This window comes from Heterodontus francisci, chromosome 5 (genome assembly GCF_036365525.1).
Source record: "Heterodontus francisci isolate sHetFra1 chromosome 5, sHetFra1.hap1, whole genome shotgun sequence".
Taxonomy (NCBI): domain Eukaryota; kingdom Metazoa; phylum Chordata; class Chondrichthyes; order Heterodontiformes; family Heterodontidae; genus Heterodontus; species Heterodontus francisci.
In genome coordinates, this window is record NC_090375.1 from 8,623,725 (window position 1) to 8,635,415 (window position 11,691).

At 45.7% G+C, this 11,691-nt stretch overlaps 1 protein-coding gene across 1 annotated transcript in view; it reads left to right on the forward strand.

Annotated features, from left to right (window-relative positions):
* The window catches only part of ttc19 (tetratricopeptide repeat domain 19), a 19,406-nt gene extending 8,456 nt beyond the window's left edge, over nucleotides 1-10,950 (forward strand). The window contains 4 exon segments of the mRNA XM_068031076.1: nucleotides 2,557-2,651; nucleotides 3,527-3,681; nucleotides 9,293-9,455; nucleotides 10,031-10,950. Of these exon segments, the coding sequence (XP_067887177.1) occupies nucleotides 2,557-2,651; nucleotides 3,527-3,681; nucleotides 9,293-9,455; nucleotides 10,031-10,185 (568 nt within the window). The 3' untranslated portion in view covers nucleotides 10,186-10,950.
* Nucleotides 10,951-11,691: the final 741 nt, after the last annotated feature.

An 11,691-nucleotide genomic window follows, 5' to 3' on the forward strand; every position in this document is an offset into this window, starting at 1 on the left:
CCATGTCTTTGGGAATCCATTTCCCCACAGGTGCTGGGGTACAGGGTGCACGGGTAGTGCTTCTTCCCGGGTTATAGGTTCCATGGCCACTGTCTGATAATTTGCCTGTGTTGCTGTTCTTGCCGTGTGATCCCAGGTTTGACGGGGTGCTCTTCCACAGACTGCTGAGACCTGCCCTATGCCCCCCAACCACCACTCCAAGTGTCAGGACTGCACGCTGACCCTCACTGAAAAAGACCAGTAGCCCATCGATCTCTCCCTCTAAACACACGAGACTGGATGTTTAAAAGCATCTTTTACCTTTTTTATGTATATTCTTTCATGGGATGTGGGCTTCACAGGCTAGACCAGCATTTGTTGCCCATCCCTTGGTTGAGGTTCACTGGCTGTGAAGGTAACTGAGCGGGACCTCCCTGTACGCGGGGAGAGGAGCTGGTCTGAGCCACATCTCCTCACCACCTGATTGTAGTGTGTTTTCCCCCCATGGTCCAATAGCCGGTCATTCTGCTCTCTCAGTACTAATGGGGCTTTCCACTGGGTGGGGAGGTAGGCAAGGGCTGCGGGCTAGCAGCTGTACCCTGTGCTTCCTTCTTCAGAGGGTTGGAGGTGGGGGGAGAGCCCAGAAAGCCTTGCTGTGCCTGGATCTTGCAGCCCGAGTAGGCTGGGGGCGGATCAGTTCCATTGAGGGCCAGAAGGAAAGGCGAGGTGGGACCACAGGAACCAAAGGAGACCATTCAGCCCCTCGAACCTGTTCCACCATTCAGTTACATCATGGCTGATCTGTATCTTAACTCCATCTATCTGCCTTGGCTCTGAAACCCTCAATCATAGAATCATAGAAATATACAGCACGTAAGAAGGCCATTCAGCCCATCACGTCCGTGCTATCTGACAAGGACCCATCCAGAATAATTGCACTTTCCGTCCCCTTACCAAACAAAAATCTATCAACTCAGTTTTGGAATTTTCAATTGATCCCCATTCTCAACAGGGAAAGAATTCCAGATTTCCACTCCCCTTTGTGTGAAGAAGTGCTTCCTGACATCACCCCTGAACAGCCTGGATCTAATTTAAAGGTTTTTCCCCCTTGTTCTGGACTCCCCCCCACCTGAGGAAATAGTTTCTCTCTATCGGCCCTATCAAATCCTTTAGATCACCCGTGACTGTGTAAACAGCCTGGGTGAAACTTGCAAGACCATAAATAGGAGCAGGAGTAGGCCATTCGGCCCCTCGAGCCTGCTCCACCATTTAATAAGATCGTGGCTGATTTGATTGTGGCCTTAATTCCACTTTCCTGCCTGTCCACCATAACCCTTGACTCCCTTGTAGATCAAAATCTGTCTAACTCAGCCTTGAATATATTCATTGATCCAGCCTCCACTGCTGTCTGGGGAAGAGAATTCCAAAGAATAACAACCCTCTGAGAGAAGAAATTCCTCCTCATCTGTGTCATAAAAGATAGACCCATGTTTCAATAAGATCACTTCTCATTCTTCTAAACTCCAATGAGTAGAGGCCCAACCTGCTCAACATTTCCTTTTAAGACAACCCCTTCATCCCAGGAATCAACCTAGTGAACCTTCTCTGAACTGCTTCCTAGGCAAGTATATCCCTTCTTAAATCAGGAGACCAAAACTGTACTCAGTACTCTAGGTGTGGTGTCACCAATGCCCTGAACAGTTGTAGCAAGACTTCCCTACTTTTATGCTCCATCCCTCTTGCAATAAAGGCCAACATTCCATTTATGTTCCTAATTACTTACTGTACCTGCATGCTGATGTTTTGTGATTCATGTACAAGGACATCCAGATCCCTCTGTACTGCAGCATTCTGCAGTGTCACCATTTAAATAATATTATAATCCATTTTCTATTCTTCCTGCCAAAGTGGACAACATCACACTTTCCTACATTATACTGCATCTGTCAAATTTTTGCCCACTCACTTCCCCTCTCTATATCCCTTTGCAGACACTTTGTGTCCTCCTCACAACTTGCTTTCCTACCTATCTTTGTATCGTTAACAAATTTGGCTACAATACACTCAGTCCCTTCATCCAAGTCATTAATATAAATCATTAATAGTTGAGGTCCCAGCACTGGTCCCTGTGGCACTCCACTAGTTACAGATTGCCAGCCTGAAAATGCCCCATTTATTTCCTGTTAGCCAATCCTCTATCCATGCTAGTATATCGACCCCCAACACCATGAGCTCTGATCTTGTGTAGTTTTTATGTGGCACCTTCTCAAATGCCTTTTGGAAATCCAAATGCACGACATCTACTGGTTCCCCTTTATCCATCCGGCTTGTTACATCCTTAAAGGACTCGAATAAATTTGTCAAACATGATTTCCTTTTCATAAAACCATGTTGACTCTGCCTGATTGCATTATGTTTTTCTAAATGTCCTGCTAGTAGTTCCTCAATAATGACTTCTAGCATTTTCCCAATGACAGATGTTAGGCTAACTGGTCTATAGTTTCCTGTTTTCTGTCTTCCTCCTTTCTTGAAACTGCGTGAGTGACATTGATGTTTGTTCCTTTCTGCCTGTTGCAGGCACAGTTTAGCAGTGGAGGGGTACAAGTGGTGCATTGAGACCCTGGAAGAGAAAGTTCAGAGTCAGAAAACTGTTCCTGAAGAAACCCTGTCGGGTAAGATTGTCTGTTGATGGGATCAGTTCTCATGTCTGCACTCAGCCTGGTTAAACCTCAGGTCACAGTGTGATCGATTCCTTTCGCTACCCATGCACGGTGGCTGCACTTTAACCACACAGACTGCAGTGGTTCAAGAAGGCAGCTCACTCTCACCACCTCGAGACTAATAAGGGTTGGGTAACAAATGCTGGCCTTGCCAGTGACAGTCACATACCAAGAATGAATGAACGATAAAGACTGCCCTCTGCTGTTTAATCCCAGTAAAGCAAGTGAGGTTCTTGCTTGGTTTGCTGTAGATCTGTAATAGTCCAACTCCCCCTCTGCCCCTTGGCACGAAGGGTCTCTGTACCATCCCCACTGTTGCCCTTGTCTGGTATTACCCAGGCATAGACAGAGGGAGTGCCGCACTGTCGGTGGAGCAGCACTGAGGGAGTGCCGCGCTGTCGGTGGAGCAGCACTGAGGGAGTGCCGCGCTGTCGGTGGAGCAGCACTGAGGGAGTGCCGCGCTGTCGGTGGAGCAGCACTGAGGGAGTGCCGCGCTGTCTCTCGGATGAGACGTTAAACTGATGGCCCATCTGCCCTCTTAGGTGGCCATAAAGGATAATTAGAGAAGGGGTGTTTCCTGGGGTCAATATTTATCCCCAAGCAACATCACTAAAATAGACTAACTGGTCAGTATCATATTGATGTTTGTGGGATCTTGCTGTGCATGACTTGGCTGCTATGTTTCCTACATTACAACAGCGACTATACTTCAAAAGCACTTCAGTGGCTTTGGGACATTGTGAGGATGTGAGAGGCGTTATAGAAATGCAAGCCTGCCTTTGAGTGAAAGGTGTGTTTTTGTTTTTTTTCACTGGTTTGTTTTGCAGCTGATGAGAAGGACAATACCCGCCTGTTACTGGGGATGAGCCTGGACTCGTGTGCTCGCTACCTGGTGAGCCAGAAGCAGCTGGAGTTAGCAGCAAGTCTGTACGAGAAGGCACTGGCAATCTGTCAACAGGTGCAGGGCGAGACTCACCCACAGGTAACCTGCTGCAGCAGTCCCCCTTCAGCCCTCCCCACCGCTCCCCTGGGCTGTCCCGCCACCTTGCTCCCCCAGGTCATCCTGCTCCCCAGCATCTGTGGAACGAGAAATAGAGTTAACGTTTCAGATCGATGACCTTCCTTCAGATGAAAGATTATCTAACTATGAGGTTAATGGAGTAGAGTACAAAAGTCGGGGAGTTATGCTAAACCTTTGTGAAACGCTGGTTAGGCCGCAACAGGAATATTGTGTCCAAAATGAGCTTCATGTTTTAGGAAGGACGTGAAGGCATTAGAAACAGTGCAGAAATGATTTACAAGAATGGTTCCAGGGATCAGAGACCTCAGTTATGTGGAGAGACAGGAGTTGTTCCAGGAGATGGTCATCCCACAGGCAGTGAGAGTTCAGGACATTAGGTGAGTGGCTATCCGGAAGGATAGAACGTGCAGGGGTCTGCGGGGTGTGCGCCACTCTCGAACAGGTTCTCCGCTTTGGAGACTGCTGGGAGTGATGACACCTTGAAGGAGTGCAGTCCAGACCATGGCACCAATGGGCATGGGAGGGAGCAGCAAAGTGCAGAAATACAGTTGTTATAGGTGACAGGCAATTCTGTAACTGTTATCCTGAGTCCCGCATGGTGTGTTGCCTCCCTGGTGCCACGGTAAAGGACATCATGGAGAGGGTGCAGGACATGCTGCAGGGGGAAGGGAGTGAACCAGAAGTTGTGGTACACGTTGGTACCAATGACATAGAGAGGTCAGGTACTGAGGTCATACAGTCAGATTTTCAGGAGCTAGGGAGGAAGTTAAATCTCTGGATTGCTCCCAGTGCCATGTGCTAGCGAGAGTGGAAATAGGAAAATAGGGAGGATCAATGCGTGGCTTGAAGTACGGTGCAGGACGGAGGGGTTCAGATTCATTGGGCATTGGGACAAGTTCTGTGGCAGGAGGCACCTATTCAAAAGGGACAGATTGTACCTCAACAGAACTGGGACACATGTCCTTGTGGGGAGGTTCAGGAGTATGGTTGAGAAGGGTTTAAGCTAAATCGGCAGGGGGGTGGGCACCAGGATATAGAAGTAGAAAAGAGGAATAAGAAGCATAAAGAAGTCAGAGTGTTGGACAATACCAGAGAAGGAAGTAGTTCCATATTAGATAGGAGCAGACTGAGTACGACTACAAGGAAGGCAAAGGCAGGTTTTGAATGCATGTATGTAAACACGCAAAGTGTGAATAAGGTTGGTGAGGTACAAGCACAAATAGCTGTTTGGGAATATGATGTGGCAATAACAGAAACGTGGCTTAAAAATGTTGAGGACTGGGCACTTAATATTCAAGGATACAAAGTGTTTAGAAAAGACAGAGAAGAAAAAAGGGATAAAAACAAGAAATGCTGGAAATACTCAGCAGGTCTGGCAGCATCTGTGGAGAGAGAAGCAGAGTTAACATTTCAGGTCAGTGACCCTTCCTCAGAATGTTCTGAAGAAAGGTCACTGACCTGAAACATTAGCTCTGCTTCTCTCCCCACAGATACTGCCAGACCTGCTGAGTATTTCTTGTTTTTATTTCAGATTTCTAGCAGCTGCAGTATTTTGCTTTAATATAAGGAAAAAAGGGAGGTGGGGTGGCAGTACTGATTAAGGAAAATGGTGTAATGTTGGAAAGGGAGGATGTCCTTGAGGGGGCAAGGACAGAATTCATTTGGTTAGAGTTGAGAAGCAAAAAGATTATGATCAGACCATTGGGGGTATTTCTATACACCTCCAAATAATGAGAGAGAGATAGAGGAGCAAATCTGCAGGGAAATCACAGAGATGTGCAAGAACTATATAGTGGTGATATTGGGGGACTTTAATTCTCCAAATATTGATTGGGATAATGTTGGAGTAAAGGGTTAAGGAGGGGGAGGAATTTCTGAAATGTGTTCAGGAGAGCTTTCTTGATCAGTATGTTCACAGCCCAACTAGAAAGGAGGCATTGCTGGAACTGGTGCTGGGAAATGAGGTGGGCCAAGTGGACCAAGTGTCTGTGGGGGAGCACTTGGGTAGGAGTGATCATTGTATCATAAGGTTTAGTTTAGTAATGGAGAAGAGCAAGGAACAATCTAAAGTAGAACTTCCAAACTGGAAGAGGGCTAACTTCAGTGGGATGAGAGGGGATCCAGCCAGGGTAAAATGGAACAAAAGACTGACAGGAAAAACTGTAACAGAACAATGATTTATTTTTAAGGATGAGACGCTTCAGGTACAGGCTAGGAATATTTGAACAAGGTGAAGGGTAAAGGAACCAAAGCCAGGGCTCCTTAGATAACGAAGGAGCAAGAGGATTTGATGAAACTAAGCGAAGGATGTGTGGCATATCAGATGAATTCTTCAAACGAGAATCAGGCTGATTACATTAAGTCGAGAGGGGAAGTGAAGAGGAAAATAAGACTGGCAAGGAGAGAATATGAGAGTAGAATGGCAGCTAAAATAACAGAGAACCCAAAAATCTTCCACCAGCATGCGAATAGTAAGCGGGTAGTAAGAGGCGGGGAGGGGCCTATTACGGACAAAGAGGGTAATATACGCGCAGAGTATAGCTAAAATATTTAAGTATTTTGTATCAGTGTTTACTAAAGATATGGCATCTGACAAAATATCAGTAGAAGCAGAGATAGTGGAAGTAATGGATGGGGTGAAAATTGAGAAGCAGCATGTACTGGAAAGGCTGGCTATTCTAGGGTGTATAATTCACCTGGTCCAGATGGCTTGCATCCCAGGTTGCTAAAGGAATTGGGGATAGAGATAGTGGAAGGGCTTGCATTAATCTTCCAATCTTCCCCAGATACTGGGGTGGTGCCAGAGGATTGCAGAGTGGCAAATGTGATGCCCTTATTCAAGAAAGGGTGTAAGAACAGTTAGTTTAACATCTGTGGTGAGTAAGGTTTTAGAAACAATCAGGGAAAATATCAACAGGCACTTGGAGAGGTTTGAGTTAATTAAGGAGAGCCAGCGTGGATTTGTAAAAGACAGATCATGCTTGACTAACCTAATTGAATTTTTTGATGAAGTAACGGAGAAAGTTGATGAAGGGAATGTGGTGCATGTTGTTTATATGGATTTTAAGAAAGAGTTTGACAAAGTACCACATAAAAGGCTGGTTAACAAAATTGAGGGTCATAGAATAGGAGGGTCAGCTTGGATAAAAAATAGACTTAAGGACAGAAAACAGCGAGTCGTAGTAAATGGTTGTTTTTCAGACTGGAGGATGGTAGATAGTGGTGTTCCCCAAGGGTCAGTGCTAGGACCACTGATTTTTTGCAATATATATATAATATATAACATATTGGAATTCAGAGTAAAATTTCAAAATTTGCTGATGATGCCAAACTTGGAGGTGTGGCAGTGAGAATGATACGAACCACCTGCAACAGGTCATAGATAGTCTAGTAGAATGGGCAGAGAGGTGGAAGATGGAATTTAATACTGACAAGTGTGAGGTGATGTATTTTGGCAGAAGAGATAGGGAGAGGCAATGTGCACTTAATGGCACAGTTCTAAAGAGTGTGAAGGAACAGAGAGACCTGGAGGGGTTCTTGTGCACCGATCTTTGAAAGTAACAATACATATTGAGAGAGTGGTTAGTAAAGTGTATGGGATCTTGGGCTTTGTAAATAGAGGCAATGAGTACAAAAGCAGGGAATTTATGCGGAATCTTTATAAAGCTCTAGTTAGACCCCAGCTATAGTATTGCATCCAGTTCTGGTCACCACACTTTTTAAGAAGGATGTGAGGGTCCTTGAGAGGATGCAGAGGAGATTTACCAGAATGGTTCCAGGGATGGAGGATTTTAGTTACAAAGTTATGTTGAAAAACTGGGTCTGTTCTCCCTAGAGCAAAGGAGATTGAGGGGAGATTTAATAGAGGTGTACAAGATTATGACAGGCTTAGATACGTTAGACAAAGAAAAACTGTTCCCATTAACAAATGGTACAAGGACTAGGAGACACAGATTGAAGGTTTTGGGCAAAAAATGCAGGGGGATGTGAGGAAGAACATTTTTCTGCAGCGAATGGTAATGGCCTGGAACTTCTGCCTACGAGGATGGTGGAAGTGGAGATGATGAATGATTTCAGAAGGATGGAAATAAACTTCCAGGGTGTTATGAAAGTACTTCCATTTTTAAATATTTTTTGAGGACTCGTGTTTAAAAATTTTGGAAATGGATTCCTTTGGGGGACTGAATTGATTTCATAGATGTTGGACTTTAGTTTTTAAAAAAAAAATCACTGGAAGGACTTTGGGACTTGGGCTTTCTGTTTAAAAACAACCCTTACTGGATGCCACATGTCTTGAGCTAAATAAACAACAGGAGCCTTGGTGACTAGGGGGAGTTGTTTACAGAGAAGTGACATGTCAAGATTTATGGTGGTCAAGATTTATGGTGGTCAAGAGTTGATTTCGTTTTGGACTGTTCTGAGTCAGTTGGGTTTGCAGCCTGCTGAGAGAAGCACCCAGCTCATGCTTTCTCAGCTTTCTGAGAAACTCTGAGAATCCAGTGTATGATCTTATCCTTTTCTTTCAAGAATTAACAAGTATTCGGCCAAAGTTTTTTTTTGTTATAAAGTGATCTCTGCAGAGAAAACCTCTTTATTTTTTTCTTTAACCAGTGTTTGTGTGTGTGTGTGTGTTGACGTTGGGCTAAGTTAGAAGGGAAATTTTATATTTCAGTCTTAATGAATGTCTTGTTTTATAACAAAGTGATAATTTTGTTTATTAAAGGAACCTGGTTGGTGGATTTTATTCTGAAATAAAAATGGAATATATAATTGGCTGTATCGGTAACTGAATAAACATTTAAATGTATGTTGTGACCTGTGGAGAAGTGAAACTAGAGAAAGACAGTGCACTCCTCCTGCCTCAGTTGTAACGAGGGCTGCGGGGATAGAACAGGGAATAGGACTGACCAGATAGCTCCGTGGACAGCCGGCATGGACTTGATGGGCTGACTGGGCACCTTCTGTGCTGTAAATGACTATATGACTCTAAGCTGGGGCTGTTCAGCTTATAGCAGAGAAGGTTAAGTTGAGTTTTAATAGAGGTGTTTGAAATCATGGAGAGTTGAGATAGAGTAAATAAGGAGAAACCGTTTCCAGTCGATGAATGGTGGATAACGAGACAGAACAGATTTAATGTGATGGTCAAAGGAACCAGAGACAATATGAGGAAACGCTTTATCTCATTGCGAGTTGTTGTGATCTGCCTAAAAGGAAGGTGGAAGTAGATTCAATAATAACTTTCAAAAGGAAATTGGAGAAATACTTGAAGGGAAAAAAAATTGCAGGGCTATGGGGAAAGAGCAGGGGAGTGGGACTAACTGGATTACTCTTTGAAAGAGCTGGCACAGGCTCAATGGGTGGAATGGTCTCTTTTTGTGCAGTGCTATTCTCTGATGCCTGAATCTCTGTGTGTAGTAGTTTGATATGAATGTGTTGTTGCATTAGTCCCTCCTAGAGCCTCCCCATTAACCTGCGCTCAGCCAGTTTGCTGTACCTCCTGAAGTGTGTCTAGCCCTGACCACGTGTGCTCACTTTCTCTCTCTCTCTCTCTCTCTCTCTCTCTCTCCCACAGGCAGTGGTGCTGATGAATGATCTGGCCACCGTACTAGACATGAAGGGCCATCATGACCAGGCCTATGAATATGTCAAAAGGGCGTCAAACCTGGCGAAAGAGACCAGCCACCCAGATGAATACGTGATTCACAGTAACTTGGCCGGAGTTCTCATGCACAGAGGTAATGTCGCTGTTAAACCACCGAGAGCTGGACAGGGATTGGTGTGGGGGAGGGTGGGTGGGGTTGCACCCCTGTACAGGGAGGAGGGAGGGTCACTTCTGATTAGTCTGGGGATATGGGGTGGTGGGAGGTTTGGGGGCGGGGGGATTAATATATTCCAACATGCTTCACAGGAGCCATATGGCAATGAGCCAAATAAGGAGGTATTAGGTCAGGCGACCTAAAGGTTAGTCAACGAGGTAGGTTTTGAGGAGAGGGAGAGGTGGAGAGGTTTAGGGAATTAAGAACATAAGAAATATGAGCAAGAGTAGACCATTCAGCCCCTCGAGCCTGCTCAGCCATTCAGTATGATCATGGTTGATCTTCTGCCTCAGCTCTACTTTCCCACCCGCTCCCCATACCCCTTGATTCCCTGAGAGATCAAAAAATCAGTTGATCTCAGTGTTAATTATATTCAACAATCCACAGCCCTCTGGGGTAGAAAATTCCAAAGATTCCAGAGCTTAGGAGCCCAGGCAGCAGGAAGTGGGTTTTATACCTTTATCCACCACTGTTTCTTTCTGTTCTGCCAGCAGGGAACTACAGCGAAGCAAAACAGGTCTATGAGGAGGCTCTGAAACAAGCTGAGTCAAAGGGTGACAAACCAGTGATAGAACGTATCCGCAAGGGAATGGAGGAGCTACAGGCAAAGACTGTGAAATCCCAAGTGCTCGGGGAAACAAGTCATTAAATGGAAGACGTTCACACTGGTCGTTCCCACTGGCAACTAATTAATTCCTGGGGACTTTTTCTGTGTGGTTTTGGTGTTATTAAGGTAACACACTTGCCCCTGAATCAGAGGGTCATGGGTTCAAGCCCCACTCCAGAGACTTGAGCACAAAATCCAGGCTGAAACTCCCAGTGGCTAGACTGGGGGAGCGCTGCACTGTCAGAGGGTCAGTACTGAGGGAGTGCTGCACTGTCGCAGGGTCAGTACTGAGGGAGTGCTGCACTGTCGGAGGGTCAGTACTGAGGGAGTGTCACACTGTCGGAGGGTCAGTACTGAGGGGGTGTCACACTGTCGGAGGGTCAGTACTGAGGGAGTGCCGCACTGTCGCAGGGTCAGTACCGAGGGAGTGCTGCACTGTCGCAGGGTCAGTACCGAGGGAGGGCCGCACTGTCGGAGGGTCAGTACCGAGGGAGGGCCGCACTGTCGGAGGGTCAGTACCGAGGGAGCACCGCACTGTCGGAGGGTCAGTACCGAGGGAGCGCCGCACTGTCACAGGGTCAGTACTGACGGAGCGCCGCACTGTCGGAGTGCTGTCTTTTGGATAAGACTTTAAACCGAGGCCCATCTGTCCTGTTGGGTGTGTGGCACTATTTCAAAGTGCAGGGCAGGTCTCGGGCTGTGTACTGTTAGTTGTTAGGAACAAAGGGATATTCAGGGGTCGTGAAAGCTGTGATCTCAATGTGGAAATAGGTATTTTTCATAATAAAATAATCAAAAACAAATGCAGTACCTGGTGCAGAGGGAGTGTGTTTCCACAGGATTCATATTGAAATAGAAACATAGAAGCATAGAAAAATAGGAACAGGAGTAGGCCATTTGGCCCTTCGAGCCTGCACTGCCATTCACTACGATCTTGGCTGATCATCCATACCCTGTTCCCGCTTTCTCCCCATATCCCTTGATCCCTTTACCGTAAGAACTATATCTAACTCTTTCTTGAATATATTTAATGATTTGGCCTGAACTGCTTTCCGTGGTAGAGAATTCCACAGGTTCACCACTCTCTGGGTGAAGAAATCTCTCCTCATCTCAGTCCTAAATGGCTTACCTCTTATCCTTAGACTGTGACCCCTGGTCCTGGATTCCCCCGCCATCTAGTTTGTCCAGTCCTCTTAGAATTTTGTAGGTTTCTATAGAGATCCCCTTTCATTCTTCTAAACTCGAGTGAATACAAGCCTAATCTAATCTAATCCTAATATAGACAGGCACAGCTTTAAACAGGTGTATGTGAGAGAGATGCACCACACACAGACAGCCTTGTTACAGATTGGGCATGGAGCCTGCTCTGTATGTGGTGCTCAGTATCACACTGGGTGAGATCAACTCTTGTTGAGAATGTATTTTAGTTGTTAACAGCTGCGATTTTTCATCCTACGATACCCACAGTTCCTTGTTCCTGGCAGGAGATGCAGATCCCAAGGATCAGGCTTTTTGTTCCCGGCCAAATCTGGAAGCAGCTCTTCCATT